Source organism: Acipenser ruthenus, chromosome 27, assembly GCF_902713425.1.
Source record: "Acipenser ruthenus chromosome 27, fAciRut3.2 maternal haplotype, whole genome shotgun sequence".
Taxonomy (NCBI): Eukaryota; Metazoa; Chordata; class Actinopteri; order Acipenseriformes; family Acipenseridae; genus Acipenser; species Acipenser ruthenus.
This window is the reverse complement of record NC_081215.1, coordinates 4,513,033-4,537,867: the sequence shown is the minus strand read 5'-3', so window position 1 is coordinate 4,537,867 and position 24,835 is coordinate 4,513,033. Positions and strand designations below refer to the sequence as shown.

The window sequence follows — 24,835 nt, the reverse complement described above, 5'->3', positions numbered from 1 at the left end:
TCTGAAGGACGGTACCGATAAATAAAGGATTGTTTGAGGTTTAATCCTAAGCAAGCCAAGAATTTTCCACCCAGTTTTTAAAAAATAGATGAACACTAAAACCCGGTGTATTAAAAAAGTGGGAAAGAAAGACGTCCCCCAACCTGAGCTCCACAAAGCCGTTGATGAGAGCCAGCGAGATGAAGTCCTTGCCGCGGTTCTGTCCGTCGTAGAGCAGCAGGCCACTGAGCTCGGAGGCACGGAACTCCATGGAGATGCGCACCGTGTGGTAGGCCTTTATAGTCTTGAAGGCCAGATAAGACTTGCCACCAAAAGCAGGAATGTAGTATTTAATAGCTAAGGTGGTGAAGAATAATAATAAAAAAAAACAGATTTCGTTGCTGTACTTCAAACAATGAACAAAACAATTGGATAAACTAGAGAAAAAATGTATATTTTTTTGTATCTTTACTTGTCAACATTCACAAACGTATACATGTAAATAACCATTCCCAGTAACACCTCATGATAATTCTGCTTCAGCTACTACTGCTACTTTTAGTTTACAACCAGAACGTTGCTCAACAAAAACAATGTTGCACAGATAACAAATGCAGTACTAAGACTTGCCAATAGCGAGTAAACAGTTGTAATAGGATGAAAACAATTGGTGAAGCAGCCTTACCTTTCTCACAGACAGACCCTCCTCTCCCGGCTGGGCAGATGCAGGTGAAATCCTGGCCGTCATCCTCGCAGGTTCCTCCGTGTCGGCAGGGATGGGAATCACAGGGTGTCTGACGGGGAGGAAAGAACACCTTGCCGGGGGTAGTGGGAGTTGGGGTGGTGGTGGTAGGGGCAGGCGTGGTGGCTCTCCTGGCCGTGGAAGGTCGTCTGGTGGTGCGTGCTGTAGTGGCTGGCCTCCTCCGTGTGCTGCTCAGGAGCCGGGCGGTGGTGGTGGTGGTGATGGTGGTGGTAGTGGGGGGGACAGTGGTGGCTGCTGTGGTTGTCGTGGTGGTTGTGGCAAATGGATTTGGTACCCAGTCTGGAAGTAGACAACAATGATTAATACAGAAGGGCACTGTACTATACTATCTTATAAACTAGTTTTTCTGTAGCAATCCACAAGTGTTCTCTCAGGTAATAGAACTGGACCCACTCAACAGAGTACAAGGACAAAATGAATTTCTTTATTAGGATCGCTTTGTGAAACGCTTACTAAATCGCCGCTAAAATATATTTATCTTTTCATAAATGAATAATGAACTAACCACCTACTCATACACAATTACACATTTAGCATATGACTAGTGTTAAATGCCTGACCTCTTGTTTTCAGACTGGTTTGTATTAAGGGAGAACCGTAAGCTTTGAAGAGGACAGCCTAATATTCTATTAATATTTTAGAGCCCAGAATAATGTTGAGGATTAAGTGAAATATTACCGAAGTCCAGGACTCTGATATGCTCCTCTTCTGGTTTCTTAACAGCAATGGCCTTCTTCTTGGACATCTTCAGCTGTTTGAGGAGGGCCTTCTGCACATCCTGGGAAGTGTAGGTGGTTGCTAGGGAAAGAAAAATAAAAACATTCGTCATTTACCAGGCCTCAAACAGAACATCACAAGATTCTGTAGACTGACGAGTTCAAACCAGTCTGAAGATAAACACTTGTGCCTTATCTTTATTTGGGCAGGTACAGAGTTGTAATACAAGGATTTGTCTGCTGTTCAAAACATGGTGAGCAGATAAATTAATTAACTGTAATTAATTGTAACCTTGGCACACCTGTGTGATTGTAATTGTAATTATACCAGACAACTGATCGATGACAGCTCAGTTAAGCATGTATTTGTCATCCGATCATTATTCTTGTATTTTCAACCACTTTTGGTGACCCTTTGTTTGAAAAAAAAAAATTAAAGTTACATAGTGCGTTTCTGTATTATAACCTGCGATTACTGCGTGGTAATTTAGAATAAATAGAGTAAACATGTTAATGTGTGGAGTTTATGTTATGTTTTAGTGTACTTGTAATTATAATTGGAATTACTGTAGCATAATTGTAACTAATTGTAACTGAACACAATAGCATTGGAATTGCAATTGTAATTGACCCCAGGTCTGACGGTGAGGAGACAGGACAGTAAACCAAGTTCTCTTTGGAAATGAGCATGCTTACAGACAGCCCTACATTTCCAATGAATAATGTTACCTGGGTCAAAGTGGGCTTCCACTGTGGCACGTATGGAGCCGCTCGGGCCTAGGTCTCGGACACGGACGCTCTTGAAATCTTTCTCCACATCAGACTTTCTTAGCAGCTCGTTGAGCTGGAGGGATTGAGGGAGTATGAAACGCATTTAGTTCAATTCAGCGTAAACATGTCAAATAGAAGGTGCAGCGGATTCATCTCAGGAAACAGGTTTAAAAGATGAAAAAGCCTAAACAGGAATGGCATTACTCCCAAGACCCTTCTCTAGTTCTCAAGGGCCCCCACACATGGAACCGCTAGCATTATTTATCTGTATTTAACAAGACCTCGAGATCACGCTTTGGTGAAGAACTCTGTTGTGAACTCCCTGTGGCCTCTTCAGGCAATTATTCTGGTACAAAGAAGCAGACTATCTTTACACTTGGCCTTCATTCTTCCTAGGGAAATCATACAAGATAGGTCCCTTAACCTTGCCACTGTATCCCCTGCTGGTGACGAGTGGGAGTGCAGATAGCAGCAGGGTCTTCCATGAACATTGCCTGCTTCTACAGTCTGTGCTCTGTGTGCAGCCAAGCGAGAAGCAGGCACAAAAAAGCCTCAGATAAGGAAAGTGACCCATGTCCCTAGGCCACTTCAATCCAACTGGCAGAAAAAAGGGATTAAAAATAAACACGCTTTCCTTTGAAGTAGAGGGTTCTAGCACCAGGCATTGCTTTTGACGTGGTGCTGTTAAACCACACGAGGCTCACACACTGTTCAACGTTACTGGCAGGGAGCAGCTTTTTCACAGACACCTCATCTGAAAGTATAATTAAGCGCTGTATTCCGTTGGTTTGCCCAGGCTGAAATAATTTGAAGTGCGGCAGCAGATGAACTTTTTGATTACAAAGCGAGCCCTACGGGACACGAAAATAGTTATTTAAAATCTCTGCATGTGCTACAAAAAAAAAATAATATGTCAAAGGTTTTGCTTTACATGTACATTTCAGACACTACAACATGAATGTGAATACATAATATTTTGACCATGGTTTTGTAAGAATCGAGAGACAACTGTTTCTTCCTTTCTCTAACGGTTACAGTCTCGTCAGTGGCTTTGTGGAGCACAGGTGGGTCTTTCTCTTTTTTTTTTTTTAATACACCTGGTTTTAGTGTTCACTTATTTTAAAATACTGGGTTGAAATGTTTTACAATGTTTCAATTATTATAAGGAATGTCAAAATGATTCAGGTTTCATTTTCTATTAGCATTGCATTACACAGTAAAGTGGGGAAAACAGGCTCTTACTGCACTCTCAATGCTTCTGGCCGTTTCTCCAAACAGCTCTGACTTGGGGTCGGCCATCTCTGGGGTGTAGAACACTTCCTGACCTTCCACTTCCTCCAGGATGAGGACTGCATGGAACTCCTTGGTTGCTATGGAAATAAAAAAGGGTTGTTTTTTTTGTTACCGACCGGCGGGTCTTGAGGCTTTCCAATCCGCCAGCTGCATCAGGTAACCAAGGTGGTAGTGCCAGCATTGGGGTTAGTGAGATGGAGAAGAGGTGCTATTAGTTATAAAAGGTGAGTGAAGGTGAGTGCAGTAGGTGAGAGGATTACTGTGGAGGGTGACATGCTGGAGTTTACCATGCTCTTTGTCCCACGGGTCCAAGAGGCTAGTAGAAGCATGGTGAACTAAGCAGAGAGAAATATGTTAGAGACAACATCAACACAGGTTATAACGCACACAAACATTACAATACAGATAATGGGACCATTTAAACATTCTGGGGTTCTCAAATATAGCCCTATGAAGCCTGGTTCCAGAAGTACTTACAGGAATAATAATTCACAAAGCACAGAGCTTATTAAAGAAGTATAATATTCATGAAACTGTTTTAAAAGTCTGTCAGAGAACAAATGACAGATTCGAATAGTTTCATGAATATTAATAATCCTACTGATAACAACAATAATAATAACTACATTTGTAAATAACTAAAGATGAGCACCCATTGTTGTTTGCACCACAGCTTCTGATGGTTTGCGTGTGATCCAGCTACCTGGAGATATTAGTACAGCTCATTAAGAACGGGGAAGAAATGAGAGAGTTCCCCTTGGCATTGAGGCTTGATGCTTGGCTTCATATGCAGCACAGGCCCTAATCAGCAGAACAAATTGCCTGAATCAATCAAGTCCTCTGGCTGCCTGTCTTTTCTTAAACCACACTTGTATGATTATCTTAAAGATTCTGGTAATTGTTACTTAATCCACAAAGCAATTTTTAAAATTATTATTCAGGATGAGTGGCAGAGGCAAGCGTGACTGTGTCTGCACGTTATTTAAACATCTATTGTACTGTAATAGAAAGCAGTGGAGAAGTATTATTACATGCTGAATATTGTGCGGAAATTGGCAATGGCAGACCACCAATTGGGCAATTGGGTCTTCTTTTCAAAGACGGACTGGGAATGGAGGCTTAGGATGTTATACAACACATGCATAATCGAGTCATCCTATGAACAGTCTCTCAAGCAGGGCCTGACAATGTGCACAGTGCTTGTTTTGTCATGTGGATTAAAACAGTGTCCACTGGGTTCTAAACTGAGACCAGCAAGCTCATTCACTGGTCCCCCTAGTCAGACTCCATAGCAGAACACATGATACACAGCTGCTGACAGCCCTTTGATGTTTAGTCTAGTCCAACTGTGAATGAAAACCTACCACTCATTTCGAGGGATGGGGGATCATCGCTTAATGGAGGGGATACAACAATAAAGAGAGAATCAGTAATCCCAATAAGACAAAACAGGCCAGCCTCTGAAGGGCAGAAAAACAGCTCCTGTTTTGTTCCACTCTCAAGCACAATGTCTGCGTATCTTCCACTTGCCTCCACTTGAAGAACAATAGCCTACACTCATACACATGTCTATCAGACTCACCTGTTAAAGCCAAACCAAGGAGCTATAAATAAAGCCGTTTCTCTTTTGTGCTCGGATGACCAGCTTTTATCACGAGGGTATCTTTGCCTGTTAAACCGCACCCTGCTGCAGGAATAAAGATCGCTCGCACGCGGAAGTTATTAGTGAAGAATACTCACGAGGGCAGTTGGCTCCCTCTGTGTCAGTGGCAGCGGTCTTGCTGTCAGGACAGCACCCGAAGGCTGTATTGTCGCAGGGTGACCTCTCTGCTGGGCTTGCAGTCGTCGTGGGGCGAACCTCGACAGTAGGCTCTAAAGCAGAAAGAATAATTCAAGTTTTCCTCTACCCTATCGTCTCCATAGAAGTGCTGATTCTCAGCAATTCATATCTACTAACACAAAATGTCAGCCTTGTGCAAGCAGCAGTGCTATGATTCTGTTGGTGGTAGATTAAAACACCATGCAATTATGATTATACATTTTTTAAATCCAATATTATACAAACTGTGTATCCCACTCTTGACCGAATATGCAAGCTTCCAGAACAATTCTAAAGAGCCCTGCAAATCGTGCCATCCTTAATCCTAGCCCTAACCCAGCTCTGGCAGGGATCTCTGACGTTTTTTGTCCAACCTCTGGTTGTAAAACCTTTTTGAATATACATTTCACATAACATTACCTACTCAACGGCTTTCATTGGAAATATTTCAAACTATGGTAAAATTACGGGTAAACTAATATTGACCACCATTAACAAGCAATTAGTTAACCTTTGCTGATGCTGTTTTTGGCAAAATGGCAGAGTGCTGCTCCTACACAGATCGATGCAGGTCGCTCCGCAAGGATTATTTATAATCCAGAGCTGATTAAAATGATAAAAACAAGGAGACACGCGAAACAAGTCGTAAAATCATCAGGGAGGGAGGGAGGGAGTCTTCAAGGACTTTCTGACCACAAATCAGCTAAAATGTGTATGACGTGGAAAACGACTTGGGCGAGAATCACCGGGACGCTGCTGTGCATCTGCTACCCGGGAGCAGGAGATTTATAAGCAGGCTGTAAAACAAGCTAGGACTGCGACTGTCAGGGTAGAAAGGAGAGCTGCTGTTCTCCGGGTTACAGGAGTTCTCTCAAATGCTTTTTTGGCTTTAGACTAAGCTTTGTTGAGCGTAGCCTAAAGCCGAAACACACCTGCATATTTAATACAGCATACTACTGTTAAAAAGACTGGTAACAGCAGCACCTATGATATACTACATGGATTAAATATGCAGCGTGCCACAAAATACAAAATGGTTATTTAAAAACGACTTATCGCCAACATAAAAAAAAATTTAAAAAAATCAAACAGTGCGTTCTGGGAACAGGGTATTGGACATTGTGGTCAATGTAATAATTACATTTAAATAAGATAATTTCAAGTGTACAGATAACACAGCCTCATTAGGAATGGTGTTATGCAATAAGCCCCTTTCATAAAGAAAACCAGGCTGTTGTACAGTATATTGGTCAGTGACTGGTGTGTTATATTACCAACTATCATTCACTACAATCAGCCAGGGAAATTCACAATCGTATGTAACAAACTAAAGACTTTGTAGCCATCAGTCTGTGTACAGTTTCTATAAACCAGATTGCCTATAACTACAGAACTATCAAGACATGTGGGTTTGCAACAGCTTTAGGCCATTCCAATTTATTTTACTTTCAAGTTTAAATCTGGAAAACAAATAAAACTGGAAAAAATTAAATTCCCTACCTTCCCTCCCTCTATACACATAAAATAAACTTGTGTTGCTTAATCACACACTGTAGGCCACGTTCACAAAGCATTTATCAAACCGTGTTAAGCTTGTAAAAGGAGAAAAAAATAAACAAACGGCTCATTTTAAAAGAACCAGCAATACACTACTAAAAGTGCATATAGGAGCTAATAATTGAAACCCCCGAGGCATGTTTAAAGCTTGCAGCACTAACAAGGTTTTTTTCAGGCAGCTACTTAACGCAGCGGTAAATGCTTTGTGAATATCGTTGTTTTAACCAGGACTTGGAACAGCAGGTTTACCGATAGGCTCATCTCCGCTAGTTTCGGCTGCTCCGCTAGCCTCAAGGTCATCGTCCCCGCTGGGTTCCCCACTGGGTTCCCCGCTGCCAGAGTCCTCGAAGGAGAGAGTTGATGGGGAGGGGGTGACGGTGGGAGAGCTGGTGGTGGGGCGAGCTGTGGGTGCGGCTCTGGGGGTGGGGAGGGGTGGCTTGGTGGAGCGGGAGGGTGATTTGGTGGTGCTGGGAGGTCTTGTTGTCAGCCTGCTAGCGCTGGTAGTTAACACTGGCAGCGCTTCAACAAGGACCTGTGAGGCGGTGACAGCGTCCTCCTCCTCCTCCTCCTCCTCCTCTTCTTCAATGGGATCTGAGAGGGTGGTGGTTGGTCGTTTGGCACGGGTTGTGGGAGTGGAGGGGGTGGACGTGGGAACAGCAATCGATCCATGAGGGATGTTTTCTGGAGGAAGCAGGAATGAATGATGGGTAAAAATAAATGGCAATGCTCTAAAGGGACTATACCTTTCAGGGTATCAGCACCGTCTTTCAAAGACCTAAGCAATACATGACATTATATTTCCACATTTGGCACAGAGATACGTTTAATCTGACCTCTATAGTGTAGTCTTTATCTACGTAATTAAATACTTTACCATCCCTCCTCATTTGTGGTATTATATTGTATTAGACAATAATTACAATGCACTTTAACCAAAAATAAACATCAAATAAATATGCATTTACAAAGACACAACCTCAATTACGCATATGGAGACAGTTTGCGGCCATCTGCTATCACACAGAGCATTGCAGTTATGTGCTGTTTCTCATTAGTCACACCTGTTTTTCTCCCAGTTTGTGAACTGTGGTATTGCCTGGCATGTCGACAAATACGGGGGTCTGATCAGTATTTCTGATCTGTCAAAGTTGGTACTGTTTGTTAGAAACGCTGAAATTGTAAAAGCTTCTCTTTGAATTCCTCAGGAAGCTAATGACGCTTCTTTGAAAATGGCTGCCGGTATGTCATGGATGATTCAAGATTGGGCAGTAAAGTTTTGGTTCGTCTTTTCTTGGCAGTAGGTCACATTGCTGCTTGTGTATTCGGGTAGTCACGTCTTTTGTTGGTGATTTTAATACACGCATCACTATACTGTACTCGAATTTAAGACGCAGGATATTTTTGAGAAGCAAAAGATGGTTCAAAAAGTGTGTCTTAAATTCAGAGGAATACGGTACTTCATATGAGACAACGACATACCCTTAAAACCTAATGCTAACCCAAGATGCTTTCTTTGCTGTACAATTAAATTATTACATTGCATTTGCCTGAATTACATAGTAATTAATCACCTTGTAATTAGTCAATAATAACGGTGTAAAATGTGCACTATACCCTGTATATTATTTAAAAAAATACAACATTGATCAGAGTACTGTATATAGCATTCATTTCACTCTCCCTTTCTTATCAGTTAGGGACTGAGTCAAGCAAGTGTGGGCTAAATCTCCAACATTCAGAAACCTACAGATGACTGCATCACCGGGATCAGGTGAAAATGTAATTGAAGGCAGCCTTCAACTGCTGCAATCTTGCAGAATGCGAGAAAATGCTTAACCTCGATCTCGAACCGACAAGCTACAGAACTGAAGCGAATGTCCCTCTCTCCTCCCTTTACTTGCAAACAACACTTACCCAAGAAAGCTGTTCATTTAAACCTCATCTCAGTTAATACCTGAGGGAGAACAGACTGATATCCAAACAGAATCATTCATGCTCCACGCACCATATGTCTGTGTGCATTGCCAATCCCTAACACATAAGTGACTGCTATATATGTTACATAAAGAACAGTGCCAGGTATTCCACAAACTGCAAAGCCCACCCTTTATATTCCACTATGGAAGCCTCATTTCTTTTTTAAAGCTATTCCGACACAAAAAAATGAGTCAACCAATATGGGTGGTTATGTGTTTCGTCTCGCACCAGCACAAGCAGACTCTCTTTTCATCCAGATCCAATCACACGTGAAATGAGGTTGATGATCTCAATAGACCCCAAGCCGCGGTACAACAGCACATACTTTGTTGCATTAGCGGTCTACGCTTATGAGAACCTTGGGGCTAAAAAAAAAAAATCCCCTCCATTCACAGAAGAGAGGATCTTCTGTTCAGAGGTGATGCAGATTGGCAAGGCACATCCACAATCTGCTTAGCAATATTGCCCCTCTCTCACAGAGCGCTTCAGTCTGTCAGACCCTCGCTGTTCATCTACCACAAAACAATTAAATCACCGCTTTCTTTTAGGATTGAAACTCTAAAACGTATGCATCACAACACGTTGGTGTCGGATTCCAAATTGCAGGGGAGCCAAAAAGCGGGACCCAATAGACCATTTTTAGCTTCCCCTAATCTTTTCCAGAAGGTACGGAATTTGTATTAAAATGGATTTTTGCAGTGATGGATTTAGAGAAATGAAAGGGCAGCCAAGAAAGTGCTAATTAGAAATGCTCCTGTCAAATAGTGTTTGTTGGCATCTGGAAAATTAATATTCACAAAGCATTTAATGCTGTGCTGAAGCTTGAACCATTTTTTGGGGGGGACACTTAAAACAAACTAGCATGAAAAAACAAAGTTACATGTATTTTGTTTTGTTCAGCAAAAAAATAGTTTTAACTTAGCACGTTAGTACATGCTTTGTGAATATGACCCATGATTAAGTTGAAAGCCTAAAAGCAACAGAACCTTGCCCCCATCCCTACCTCTGCACTGCCCCGTGTGTTTAATGGTAATTTTCATGGACTGTCGGCAGGCAATAGTCTTCAGCTGGCACTGGTCACCATAGGTCACTCCGTCAGAACCACAGACCTGGAGATCAGAGAAACACAGCAAAGTCAGTGAGCAGAATACCCACTGGAAAAGGGGCATACATTCCCATGCATTACCAACAATTACATTTCTTGTTAGAAAAGTACAGCTCCCACCCATTAGGGCTTTAAGATTGAATGCGAGCCTCTCGATCGGTTTGTGTGATGCATTGCACCCGGTTTAGTCAAGACAGTTGGGTTTTACAGCGAGACTCTTTTGACTGTTTGTACGGCGTACCTTGGTCTTGTTTTTTTCGTCACAGTCAGATGAAGGGCATTCGCAAAAAGCATTCCCATTAACCTCCACGCAGGAAGCACCGAACTCACACTGCACCCCGGTGCACGATGCGACAGCAGAGGGACCTGGCAAAACGTTACACAAGAGGTTAGCATGTTGCTCATAAATATGTCATTCTGGCTGAATTCCACCTCTAAGCAATGTCAATGGGGAAAGGCTAGCCCAGAACAGGAGATGTTGCATTTAAATAGCCTACAATAAGATAGACAGAGGGGTGTGGGGAGTGGGGAGTGACGGAGTCATAAGCACTAATTATATCTATTCTGGGTACATGAAATTGGGGCAGAAAAAAAATTACTTTCACGAGTTATTGTATATATTTTTTTAATGAATCCTTCTCCTTGAAAAGTCAAATCTAATAACCCAACCCTTAAACTATCCATCATGAACCCCTAGACTGTGCTCATCGCAGTGCTGCCATTGTGATCTTGGTCAGGGTGCCTCCAGTTTATTTCATGCCCTTCTGGATCTTCCTACCTTTGTCGCAGCCGTTCACTCCCATTTCTCTGCCGTCTGGACACTGGTTGCATTTCATGCCAATCACCCCTGTCTTGCAGGAGCACAGCCCGGACATCTGTTCACAGTCGTCTCGGACTGAGCCAGTGACATCACAGTTACAGGCTGCAGAGGAGAGAGGGGACAGCTATTAGAAATGTGCAACACCAATAACTTCAAGAACTGGTATTACTTCTTGGATTACTAAGGGTAGGGCAATCACGGCAAGGAATGCTTCTGACAAAACCAGAATTCATTCATTTGGCATTATACTGCATTTTAAAAAAGCACACGCAAAAGGGATCCTCTTACATTAACTGGGTTAACAATGGTGCGTATTAAAACACTTTACAGGGTGATTTGCTGCTGAAGGCAGCGAGAAAGACAGTAGGTGTCTCCTTGCTAGATTCTGCTCATTGTTTGGTGTTGTTATAACTCCACTATTACTGTGCTCTGCTCTGTATTTACTCTCCTTGTACGCGATACAACCCCAACACTTTACCAAGAAGCAGAGGTCAGGAGAGTGTGCTCCTGTCTGGCACAGAGGTCAGGAGAGTGTGCTACTGTCTGACACACAGGTTGAGGCTGCCTAGGAATTGAATAGGACATTCAGCAGCGTGAATGCCATCCCCTCTGACTTGCAAAGTGATATGCTAGTTGACATTTCCAGGAATTGTGACTCATGGCAAAACACTACATAAGTACAATAAACGTCACCATGACAACATGATTCGGAAAAAGGTCTTACGGGTGCAGCCGCTCTTGTTTTCCGTGACGATTCCCCGGAAATTCCAGAATCCTGGTTCACAGCGGTCACACTTCTGTCCACCCAGTCCTGGTTTACAAGAGCACTGACCAGAGCTGGGGTCACAGGTACCCCCATACGACCCATACTGATTACACAGACAGGTACCTGCAAGCAAGCAGATACACTTTAAACACAATACGTCTGTTATTGAGGTTTGATTTATTTTATTAGACCTTTAGTCAAAGTTTATTAATGCCAGGGAATCTGGAAATCTGGTAAAATGACAATAAAATACTGTAAATATGTACATTGCAGGGATGGAAATGAGACTCCCATTGCATAGCAGTCTGATCCATTTCTGGTTTTACCTGAGTTTAATTAGACATGTCTGAGCTTGTTACCTATACAGTACAGTGTAGCTGATCAAGTTGGTATTAAAACCTGGAATGGTTGCTATTTCCATCCCTGCATTTGTTTTTGTCATATTGTTTATTTCTAAAATAAAATCCTTTTGAAGACAGGGGAACATGTCTACTTTTTTTATTCAAACAAAAACAGGACATGCATTTTGCTTTATTAAAGCAAATGCTATTACTGAAGTGCATGGTGATTTTTTGTTGTTGAAATTGGCATTATTGTTCAATTTGCATGTTGGAAACCTTAAAACATAGGAAGCGATATTTTATTTCCTTCATAGCCGGTCTGCTGACACAGACAGAGTGGGAAAGCAGCTAATATAAAGAAAATACAGTCAGTCAGTTAAGCATTTCGGGCACATCTATCACGAAAATAAATGCGGGGCCTAACTTACTGGGGCAGCCTGCCAGGCCAACTCCAAGGGCAGCAGTCGTGTTGTCAAGGCAACAGCCATAAACTGTTTGGCTGCAGTGCTGGCTCATCGCTGTGGGGGCTAAAGGTGCAGGAACAGCTAGACAAAGACAGATAAGAACACTTTAGGAGTACCTAACCAAAAAAAAAAAAACACACACAGTAAAATATAGTCTAACTGTTCATAACTATAGAGGTGGTGCAGACCTAGAGGATTCATTCTAATTACAATTACAATAGAATTGTTCCCTGAAATTGCAATTAAAAAGTAATTTACTTCTACACTAAAATGTCATATAAAAACAACTACACGCATTAACTATTTATTCTAAATAACCGAGCAATAATCACAGGTACAAATACAGAAACATAATATACAACACTGCATATCATAACAATGTCCAAATATCAATAACAGTTTACAAAGGCATATATATATATATATATATCCAAATCAATCCAACTAGCTGTTCACAAGTTATAAGACCCTGAGAGCTATCATAGAAACAAACATCCAAACAAATTAAACGGATACAAAAAAACAGCATGTGAGCTGCAAGCTGCTCATGTAATTAAGACATAAATACTACAAAGACGTGGCCCGGAAGACTCAGACCAGAGCTACTTAGACGCTTTGAGTGTAATGGCCCTTATGCCAACTGGCTGGTTGACTTACCCTCGCAGGGCCCCTGGTTCATGACTTGAACATCGTCTTGTTCTTCACAGCGTGTCTTCTTCAGCTCACACTCATTGCTGTGTGTCTTTCCATCACTTCCGCAGACCTGAAACCACAGCAAACCATTTAGGATGCACCGCAAGTGCACACCGATACCTCCATAGTAAAAGCAATGCAACGTGTCATAGAGCACAGTGAAAGCATTGCGAGATATGGTAAAACATATTAATAAACATGGCAAACCAGGGTAAACTAGTAAATACATGGTACAACCACTGGAAAAGCATGGGAAAAGAGCAACATCCGAAGAATCCGACCCTTCCTCACCAACTATGCTACCCAGCTCCTGGTCCAGGCCCTGGTACTCTCCCGCCTAGACTACTGCAACTCCCTCCTGGCTGGCCTCCCTGCGTCCGCCACCCGTCCGCTCCAGCTCATCCAGAACTCTGCTGCCCGCCTAGTGTTCTCTCTGCCTCGCTTCGCCCACGCTACTCCACTACTCCGCTCGCTCCACTGGCTCCCGATCACCGCTCGCATCCAGTTCAAGACTCTTGTACTAGCCTACAGATGCCTTGACCAGTCTGCACCCAGCTACCTCCAGACCCTCATCTCTCCCTACACCCCCACTCGACCTCTCCGCTCCGCCTGCACTAGAAGACTAGCTCTACCACCGCTACGCTCCCCTGCCTCCAAAGCCCGCTCCTTCTCCACCCTTGCTCCGCAGTGGTGGAATGACCTTCCTACAGATGTCAGGACTGCCCAGTCCCTGACCACATTCCGGCGCCTCCTTAAGACTCACCTCTTCAAAGAGCACCTGTAGAACTCCTCTGTTTGTATCCTGGGACACTATCACCCTTCATGTAAATGTGCTTTATTTTGCTCTTATCTACCCCCTATTTTACTGCATTTAATCCTGTACTTCAGAATACTGTAATCTGCCAAGTTTTTAACCTGTAGTACTTTGTATTTAATCACATCCTGATGTAACTATCACTATTTAATCATATCCTGATGTAACTATCACTATTACCTGCTGTATTATTGAATTGTGGTTTGTCAAACTTGTACTTTACTTGAACAAAAGTTATTGTATTTCTTGCTCTTATTGTATTACTTGTATTGTAACGCTTGAAATGTTTTTGCTTACGATTGTAAGTCGCCCTGGATAAGGGCGTCTGCTAAGAAATAAATAATAATAATAATAATAATAATAATAATAATAATAATAATAATAATAATAATAATAATAAAATATGCCTTGCAAAAATACCATGGTAACAATTTATAAGGGACTGGAAGAACAGAAAACTCCACTGAAGAAGTGTGACAATTCATTATTTAACAACAGTTTGGGATCTTGTAAGGCTTCTCAGATTCATACAGTGAAGGTGAAGTGGTTTATTAATTCAAAGCAGGGCTTTCATCTCTTGGATAGCAAGTTAAGCCTGAAAGTCCCCTAGTTTTGTTTATACGCTTTGAAGCGCTGCATCAAAGAGTTCTCTGGAGGACCGATTATGCAGGAATTTGCTACACAAACTGGCAGCACTCCTTCCTACTGTAAAACAAATTCTAAAAAGCCAGTGTCGTCCTCTCGGCAGCTGAATTCTTTTGGCCAGTTCTGGTTTTGAACCCTTTTCCTCACCGGGTTTCGGGGGACGTTGTCACAGGAGAAATCGCAGACACAGCGGTCGTCCTCAGTGTCTTCATCCCAGGAGCCTCCGAACCTCTTGCATCGCTCCTGCTCGCACACACTGTCCTCTCCTGAGCCAGAACCACCAGAGCCACATTCTGAAACAGACACCAGACATCAGTATATAACTGAATAACTATTCATAGGACCATCAATCTAATGTGAGCAAGAGAATCATAGAATACAGCTGTGCACCAAAGTGAATATATCACAAGACATTGGTCTTTATAGCCATTTGAGAAATCAACCAAGCACCGATAAGGATCTGTCAACATTCCAGTACATCTTATCTTGCTTATAGATCATGTGCATACACTCTGAGGAGACTGGCAGTACTCAAGGGGGGATTTTTCAATCCCGTTAGGTTGCCCAGTGGCTCTGCTGTTCACAAGTTACACACTGCAGTGGCTGTAATGGGAAAATCAATGCTGCACTGATTGGAGGTACCACCTGGCATGATACTCCCCTTAACGAGATTATACCATCAAATAAGTACAAGACCCAACCAGAGAGGCTGTACCGAATCTCCCTAATCCGAGCATCGATACTCGTTTCAGGTTGTCATCTTATTTCGAGAAGAATAAAGGTGTGCAGTGAAGCACAGGATTGCCTATTACCGTGAAGGAATAAGATTATAACAATGCTTGAGGATCATTGTTAAAGAAAGGGCCATCAACTCAGGAATTCACTTCAAAAGTCTATCTTTTGTAAAGTACACACAACAAAAAAATAAAAAAATAAATAAATAAATAAATAAATAAAAATTATAATATATATATATATATATATATATATATATATATATATATATATATATATATCTTTCAATTGGATACTATGTAGCATTCATAACACTTGAATAAATACTAGATATCATGCATGCATAATCCTTTATAATTACATTGAAAACCTACATAACATATACATTTGTAATATATCTCAACAATTAGTGTCAATGGTTTGCAAGGATTATGAAATATGTTTTGACTACTGTATGCATGTGATGTTGGTTTTCTAAGTGATAATATAGGATTATGCACATATTTATGTGTTATGCAGCCTTTATTATAGTGTTATGAATGCTACATTGTGTCCAAGTCAAATTGAGCAGCTACCAAATGTATGATCTTACTACAGTAGCTTGACACAATGACAGGTAATAGGCCCTGTTCACTAAGACTATTAAGGACTATTTTAAGAAATGTTGTGTTAAAGACTCTGTTTAATTTGAGTTTACATGTTATCACTGTGTAGTTTTTGCAACTCAAATACTGTAAAAACAGTCTGGTAAAAAGCAGTACTTTTCTTTTGATTCATGAACGTAAAATGATTCCCAACGAAACAGCTTATTGAGATGGATCAAAATAATAATAATAATAATAATAATAAATAAAATGCTTTCTAGTCTCAATTATTCCCATAGATTTAAGAGCCTGGAGATTAGATGCAAACCATGCCTAATGAAGTAAACTAGTGCAATTAGAAGCACATTTAAATGTAAAGGGCATTAACCCACATGAGCTGTACAACTGGGAGAGTGTACTGCCGGCTGACCCATATATTTCAAGGAGTAATTCGAACAGGCACCACAGTTAAGTAGCTTGGGGAATAGCCTTTTAAGCTTGTCCATGTAAACACAAGTAAATGATACGCGGTTCTCCAATATAGAACAGAGGGGTAATTCAAACCGGTATGCAGTACATGCGATGATAAACTGAAGACAACAGCTAGTTTTCATTGCAGTCATTTAGCTAGTCTTAATGCCACTTGAACGCACAATTACCCAAAATGCATGGATCAGCAAATGATCATTTTTTAATTGTATTAACGCTAACATACATTACAAATCATATTTGTGTTAAGTGAATGACAAACAGCATGTATTATAGAAGTTTCATGGTGTCTATGCTAATCCTTCTACTGGCACTAGCCTTGTTATACACAATTGAAGCGTGTCGGCTCCAAGACAGGATTCCTTTGGTAATCCATCTCAATTTGCTGCTTGTTCCTTTTCCAATGGGAGCCAATGGTGACAGCAGGTAGCAGCGTTCGAGATGCATAGATATATACAGCACTTCCTTCAAAACCTTATACCAGTCCACCCCTCAGTCTGGAAACCAAGCCTCCATGTGAATCCTAAAGACAACTGTTCTGAGCAGACATATGTACTGATCAGCCACTGCTATTCAATTAAATAGCTTGTCCACACAGTTGATATATTGCTTCCATAGTCCATTTGTCAGTGTCTGTAAAGAACTCAAGTCCAGCCCACCCAAGTGTGAAATTAAACAGGTGATACATTTTCCCACACATCCACCAATTGGAACACCGTCATTTTTCATTAACGCTAAATAGAAAGAGGAATAAACATCCCATTTCTCCTTGTGACTAATGAATACACGTTTATATTCTGCATAAGTAAACCCAAACACAAACTGCATGGAAGAACCATTGTGATCTGACATCAATAAAAATCCAACGTGGCCAGAACTAACAAGGTTGTTTTTTATGGTATACTACCCCTCAAAGCCAGCTGAAGATGACCTCTGTCTCTACAGTTTTACACATACAGAAATAACCTGCAATAGATGATTATAATTATAACCTGCAATAGATGGTTATGTAATTCCCTTTTGTATGTTGAAGTCCATTTCATTTCAGTGACAGCGTGTCTGGCAGACCTGCGACCTGGGGTTCATTTATTCATACACTTTTAAGCTGCAGTCTACAGCTATGGCCAAATGTTTTGCATCACCCTATAGAATTAACTAATTTTGCTTCATAAAAGTTGAATGAAACCTGCTGAATAATATTACCTTAACATATTGAACTACATATCGCTTCATAGTTTTCCATATACTTCACAAAAAACTGACCAAAAATTAAAAAATGGGACATTTCAAAATCAAACATGAAATATTGTACTACTATCATATATATATATATTATTATTTGTTTATTTAGCAGACACCTTTATCCAGTGCTTACAGAGACTAGGGTGTGTGAACTATGCATCAGCTGCAGAGTCACTTACAACTATGTCTCACCCAAAAGACAGAGCACAAGGAGGTTAAGTGACTTGCTCAGGGTCACACAATAAGTCAGTGGCTGAGGTGGGATTTGAACCAGGGACCTCCTTTAACCACTGGACCATACAGCCTCCTAATATATAGTAAAGACAGGAACGAATTATTTGGGATGGCTTCCCAAGTGAAAATAGTATTTCTGTACAGTGAATATATTTTTCATGTGTAATTGTTTATCATTTGCAGTTCACATTAACCTTAAAATAAATAAATAAATAAATAAGAACACTTGCTATGTGAGAAAATCTGCACATCAGTGTTAGGGTTTGTATCACCAAACCAGTTATTTACTTTTTGTACTGTGACTGTGGTCTTTCAATCTATTGAAGGTCATTGGTCTTTGTGATACATGAAGGTAATACATGTGTAATTCTGATTCTCAATCACCAGGACAAAAACTGAAGCCAATTTAGTTTGTGTTTCCCAGGACAGTTCCCTTTAAAAGAATGTGAACAGTGTGATACCAACCATACTAATAAGCTCAAACGAATGCCAATTGGAAACAGCTTCAACTGAATCCAAAAATCACACAGAAAACGAGCTTGAGATACTGTGACAGAGAAAGAATGAATCTTGGTTATAAAGCTGCCTCCCGACCTGTGAGGGCGCTGTGTAAAGGGAACAGAGTGCCCCGGACTGGATGGTCTAACAATTCATTTCAGGGAATGGTGGAAGTCGGCCATCTAGAAAGGGGGTGGAGCTACGGTACACCAAGTCATTGCCCCAGAAGGGAAGCGATGTGACAACCGCGGATTGGAGGAGAAACGGTTGCACTCGCTAGTCAAGGGGGCGTGACTGACGGTACAAAAGGTGACGTGGCTAGGTGATCTGTTCCTTTGTTATGGTTAAGAGCAAGCCTCTAAAGGAGAACTATAAATGTACCGTGAGTGTTTTGTTTGTTTGTCGTGTCTAATTATACTTGCTTGTTCTTGTTAGACAGCTAACATGATCCGGAGCGGTCGCTTAAGTCCAGCACCAAACCCGGACAACACTTCACCACTGTGCACGAATAAACTGTATTTCAACACTTGCACGTTAGCACTCACTGTGGACTTGTGATCGTGTGTGTGTCTTGTGTGTGTGTAATACTGTGTTTATTATTTCAAGACTGTAACCCATGTTTAACAGAGTATTGCCTGGGATTATCATTTGCGGTCATAACGACCTGCATTATAAACTGTATCAAATTAACAATTGTTTGAACCGTGAATTTACGTGTTTGTCATTACTTGAGCACTGCATCACCTCTACACCTGCGCACTGCAACCCACTTGGCCACATATACTAACATGGCTAGCTAGCTAATCAGTGGATGTATGAACATGAAAATTAGGCCAGAGAAGAAATCATTGTGACTACTAACAGATATCTTGGGTCCTTTCTCAGGCATGCCTGATGCACACACTTCAGTTATTGACCCTCTAATGATCTGTTTGACACTCCAGCCTACCTTCATCACAGCTTCCAGACTGGGAGACTTCAATCTTCTTCTTGAGCTGGCAGGAGGCGGCTTGCATCTCGCAGGGGTTGTCGTAGGTGATGCCGTCGCTGCCACAGACTGGGGCGAAGGACTGCTTATCACAGCGGGGACACACGCAGCGATTGTTCATGCACTGGGCACCGAAGGCGCAGGTTACTGCACCGCAGGTCTCTGTGAAAAAGAGAAAGCAATCAATATGCACCCCAGATGACAAACCTACACCCGTCTGCATTTATACAGTCACCCAAACTTGCATATGGAAAAACAGCTATTTACCAAATTGTAAAACACAGGTTGCTATTCTATCTTTTAAAAAAGGGTTTGAGGTAGATCCATACAATATCAATAAAGAAAGACTTGGAGTGTATATGGCAAATTGCAAAACCTAAATTATTTTCCTAATTGTAAAATAAAGGTTGATATTTTATACATACAACCAAGTGTTATTTCCCTCCCATCATCGAAACATACTCCAGTATGAAGGGTCTTGTCAATGCTATAGAAACTCCCGCTGAGACAGCGTTACTCACTGCACTCTCCCTGCCCGGCCACTTCAATGCTCTGTTGCTGGGTACAAGCTCGCACATGCAGCTCACACTCGTTCTGGTAGGTGTTGCCGTCAGTGCCACACACAGGCTGGTTGGAAGCCACACACTCAGTCGGGCACACACACCTGCCAGTCTCAGACTCACAGATAGCCCCGAACTGGCACTTGCCGCAGAGTTCTGAGGAAAGAGCACAATTAAGGGAAGATTAAAACAGAGGGTCCCTGTTATTCCCATTACCAGAACCCAATTATAGCACTCAGATATTACTCTGGAAGCATGTCCGCCATCTGTCCTGTGCTCTTGCGTGCCACAGCTTTCCAGCTGTAAAGACTCAAAGACAGCTGCTCAAGTATACGGCACGCCTGATCTATTCTGTGACAACCGGAATCAGGATACATGGTAATGGGCTTAGCTGGAACTTCAGCTTCAGAAACACATGTTCTGTTCCATCGTAAATATACAGTTTTTGTTTGGTTACCATTTTCGAAACCCACCTCCCCCCCCCCCCAAGCAGGAACGAGAGTTAACAGCACAGAGTCTTGTTAAACTATTCTAGCAGCACAATAACTCATTGATTTAAAACTACCCCAAAAACACTTTTTAATTTTTTTTTTCTTAGGAGCCCTGGAGCAAGCACTCAATCAACCTGATAGTGGATTGACAAGTTCATTCATTTTCACTTGGATACTACTATCTATGAGAGACCCCGACAGATTCTCTTTCATTTTTGCAGTGGTTTAAATTCTACAGCTACGATAATTCAAAATCCTTTTTTTTTTTTTTTTGGTCTCTCCAGCTTGTCCAGAGAGTGTGAGAGATCTATATTACTAACTAAGCATCCGTCCCTGCATCTGTGTTTTTTTTTAAAGGTACGATTCTTTAAAGTTCTATTAACTCAGCGTCCATTTCCAGTTTCTGACACAAGTGACATTCAAACTTTATAAAAAATTTAAAAATATAAAAGAATTCCTTTCATGAAAAGAATCGGCAGCAACCTGAGCCCTGTAGATAATCTTTTATTAACATCTTCACAGTCCTAGGAAAAATGTATTATACCCACACTTATTGATTTCATATTCATTACTCTGGTGCGCTCTTATTTCAATGGGAAATGATAAGAGGTACAGATATCGCCTCTTAATGAAACGACTCCCTCGTGGGCCTGGGTGATGACTGTAAATACCAGGAGAATACCAAGTCATTGTACCAGGGATTAACTAATGGGTTTGCGTCTTATCGCTCTGTTTTGTTGATGAATGGCATCACCAGCACAATATTACTGACATGCTGTTGCTGGGCTTTAAATAAATACAATTTACTATGCTTCAGTGCGGATAGAAGAGTCACTGCTTTAAGATGTAAAATTGAGTTTACCGGGCTGGGTCACTTTTTAATGCATTTTTTATATTTTTTTTGTGTGTGCAAGATTTCAAACTGAGCGAATGGGCAATTTCACTGATGCATCACAGCAGAGATAAGGAGCGGTTATCGCTTTTTCCTTCAGAGTTTAAACATGTGTTACAAACAAGCCGGGCTGAGTATCTTGCTGCCAGTGTGTTGACATTAAATCTGCCCAGCACTGAGCTTGTAAGATTTGCATAAACATTTATTTTCAGACTGGAGAGTAGAGTGGGAGAACTGATGTAATTCTTGCTGACTGAGCTAATGGCAGCAGAATGCTAATCTCTAATAGGTAATGAAGTATAGGACACACAATACTGAATGCATTACAAAAAGCCCCTGTGCTCTGCAGTGCTGGAGTGTCAACGAGAGAATGCTTTAGAAGGATTGGTCTCATAATCCCCGGTTTCAGAGACTGGCTTTACAATTATACCACAGAAAAAAAGGACATGAAAAATGAAACTTATAACACAAGCATAAAACCAAAACATAATTGCCAATTAGCCCTTCAACAATATAATGTGGTTCATTACAGAAGTCTGTTGAAAATGAATGAAATAAGGACTGACTGTTTGTGAAGAGGGCTGGGATTTTATTCTTTCAAAACACATTCTAACCTAAAATCTAACTTTAAGGTGTGAGGTACATTTATGTGAATAGTATTATATTATAATGAGCTACAGCATTAACCAACAGTTATAATGCATTGAAATGAAGTTAACTATGGCAAATTGAATAGGCTGTACTGGTGATGGTCATGATTTGTATTTAGAAAAGATTCCCGGTTTACAATATACAGTCATGGAGGACAAGAACACATGTAGTGTTGATGAATCACCCTGTAAGTGTGTGAAAGAAACCCTCGCATTACTGTGTAATGAAACCTGTGTTTGCCTTCAGGATAGGAACAAGGGTGTTAGAGATGCTGCTGTACACCAGCGTCCATGTGATCGCTGGCATTGATCAGGAGCAGACACAGATGGCTGGGGAGAGCCCGGGTCAGAGGTATAAGGATAACAAATTGGTAATCTTCTGAATACGACAGGGCTGGTTCCTATTCCACTCGAGTGGAAAGGTTTTCAAATAGAATTTGGCTTGAAGGTGGAGCCACACAGGAGAAGGAGACTCTTGATCAATGTCATGGCCTCTCACAATAATTACAAATATTAGCAGTGCAGTTCAAAGTTTCCAGACGTAAACTATAAATTATTTTTAAAAAAAACACCCAACAGCGGTAACATTTGAAATATGAAAAGAAACATGGTATATATCTGTATTACAATATATTTGTACAATATATTAGTTTACAATGTCTCAGTGAGTCCCTGTTACTCACCGCAAGGTCCCTTGTGCTTGAGTTTAATTTTTTTCAGAGAGGCACAGCCCATGGCGTTCATCTCACAAAGGCTGCTGTAGGTGTGGTGGTCATCTCCGCAGACCAGGTCCTGAACCTGAGGGCACACACTCAAGCACTCGCACACCGGCTTGCCGTTCTCCACCACGCAGGTGGCACCAAACTCACAGGTCTTTTTATGGCAGGGGCTTGGGGCACTGAGGTCTGCTTGGGAGAGGAAAGGGTATGTTAGCAGGAAGCTCGCTTAGCCTAGTTAGCCAGGAGCTCAGGCAAGGCTAGCGGAGTGTGCAGGCAACACCTGTTCATTAGGGTCGTGCATCTTAACATTCCTTACAGTTAAAAACTAAATGAGCACCTCCAAAGTCATGGCTATGAATTTTTCCAATGCACATAGCACTAACAGGCATCTGAGACTATAAACTACGACTGCTTAAGAGCTGGTCACCAGAAAAAAGGGGAACTGGCTGAACATGCTTGAGGTCCAATTCTGAATTGGAGAATTTAGAATGATTTGTCATGCAAGCTGTGTATGCCAGAGTAGTGTGATCAATTGATCTGTCTGCCATTGCTAGTTTATTCTGCATCTCCCGGTTAAATGTACATGTTGGCTCCAAGCAACCCTTTGTGTAAAAAAAATAAAAATACATCGAAATCAGTAAAGATCACTCCTGTTAATAATTCAAATTCCATGCGTCTGAACAGACACAAATAAAAATGAAATAGGACATCTGAAAGTCTACTGTAGTTCATGGCTGCCCTGGTCAAACTGGGTCCTCTGATTATTATAACGCAGTTTCTTAAATCCTGGTTTGCAAGGAAGATGGTGCTTTTAACAGATGAAGGGTAATTGAGTTCTGAATTAGAACAATGCTACATTTATTATTATTATTATTATTATTATTATTATTTATTGCTCATGATTGAATGTCATGTGTTGAGAAAACATAACTAGATTTGCCAGAGAGACTTATTAAAGGTTTTAGAAGGTAGCTGGTTGATTTACTTTATAGACTTCAATTGATTGGCTTCATTAAAGAAATAAAGCTCTATGGTTTATGAAAAAAACTTCAGTTTCAGGCCTTGGTTAAAAAAACAGTGCCCTGGTGGGTCTTTATGTAATCTCCCTCAGCAAGTGACAGGCTATTAGACAGCTCTTCAAACTACATTAACAAAACCAAAAAAAGTCTTTCGAAATGGAAGCCGTTATCAAATTGCTCCATTTCAAAGAAGCAGCCTGAGGCTTAATCATTAAAGAAATTATTCAGGGATTAAACACAATCACAGAGGGCGCACAATTCAAAAATACATTTTTATTACAAGGAATGGGAAGTCTTAAATATTAGTTACACTTTCCGTAGTGATTTCTTCAATCAATTACCCTGAAGTGATCGCTAGTTCTCTTCCGAAAAAACAATTGTTAGCACTCTTTCAATCCAATTCAATATGGATTTTCACCAAATGGTTTTCAGGAATTGAGCAGTTTAAACCAACTGAGCGGTATGTATTTTTATTTTTCTCCACTGTGTATTGGATTCTGTTTGCTAGGGTAATGAAGTCTCTGCCACTCTGTAATGCAGAAAATACGTCTGCAAATAAAAGTCATTCAAAAGGTTGAACTCTAATGAGACGTTCTGCAGACTTCCCTGGAGATTTACACCCCCAATCTTTCCCTGAAGGTACAAGAGAGGTGGTAATCACTGAGGAATGAGCTTCTAGAATGTAAACTCCTCACAAACCGCTCTGACAGGGGTTTGTCATTTTTTTGTCCAACCCTTCTGTGTATGTGTGTCTGTGTGTGTGTGTTGAGAGAACAATGTGAACAAATCACCCGATTCTCTGTCTGAGCTGCCTCCCAATCCTTAGCTTAAACAGCAAATCGGGCTGGGTCTAAATGCATCTCAAAACCTCAGCCTCCATAAAGTGCCATCTGCTGCACGCCCCTTCACATACTCATCCTTCACGCACACTGTCCCTTAAGTGTAGATTACATGCCCACCAATGCTAATAGCAGGCTTGTGATGCATACCACATACGCAAGTACGGTTTGAAAGATAACTCCAGAAATACTACAGCTCAGTCCTTATTCTCTCAGAGTGACGCTCCACCATCCTTCCCTATAATCTTGCCTTCTTTACTGGGTTTTCCACCATGGTTAAAGTGCACTAGCAGGAAGTGGTGACTGCTCATCAGAAATTACTGATACAAAGAAGCCGTCTCTGTGCAGTATAAACCAACTGGTTCACCCAAG

General features: G+C 41.2%; 1 protein-coding gene across 12 annotated transcripts in view; it reads right to left on the bottom strand.

The window, feature by feature from the left end:
* The window catches only part of LOC117431977 (agrin), a 159,119-nt gene that overhangs the window by 15,870 nt on the left and 118,414 nt on the right, over positions 1 to 24,835 (bottom strand). For 7 of the 12 annotated variants that reach the window (XM_059002375.1, XM_059002378.1, XM_059002376.1 and 4 more), the window contains 18 exons: positions 22,570 to 22,791; positions 19,815 to 20,009; positions 19,255 to 19,455; positions 14,671 to 14,816; positions 13,029 to 13,134; positions 12,336 to 12,452; positions 11,525 to 11,689; positions 10,759 to 10,902; positions 10,222 to 10,346; positions 9,879 to 9,984; positions 7,148 to 7,579; positions 5,263 to 5,394; positions 3,810 to 3,857; positions 3,472 to 3,599; positions 2,188 to 2,302; positions 1,421 to 1,540; positions 665 to 1,021; positions 144 to 336 (listed from right to left, as the gene is read on the bottom strand). In XM_059002375.1, coding sequence (XP_058858358.1) covers positions 144 to 336; positions 665 to 1,021; positions 1,421 to 1,540; positions 2,188 to 2,302; positions 3,472 to 3,599; positions 3,810 to 3,857; positions 5,263 to 5,394; positions 7,148 to 7,579; positions 9,879 to 9,984; positions 10,222 to 10,346; positions 10,759 to 10,902; positions 11,525 to 11,689; positions 12,336 to 12,452; positions 13,029 to 13,134; positions 14,671 to 14,816; positions 19,255 to 19,455; positions 19,815 to 20,009; positions 22,570 to 22,791 — 3,052 coding nt within the window. The remainder of the gene's footprint in view (positions 1 to 143; positions 337 to 664; positions 1,022 to 1,420; positions 1,541 to 2,187; positions 2,303 to 3,471; positions 3,600 to 3,809; positions 3,858 to 5,262; positions 5,395 to 7,147; positions 7,580 to 9,878; positions 9,985 to 10,221; positions 10,347 to 10,758; positions 10,903 to 11,524; positions 11,690 to 12,335; positions 12,453 to 13,028; positions 13,135 to 14,670; positions 14,817 to 19,254; positions 19,456 to 19,814; positions 20,010 to 22,569; positions 22,792 to 24,835) is intronic. The other 5 variants (XM_059002379.1, XM_059002382.1, XM_059002384.1 and 2 more) reach the window with 1 other exon arrangement.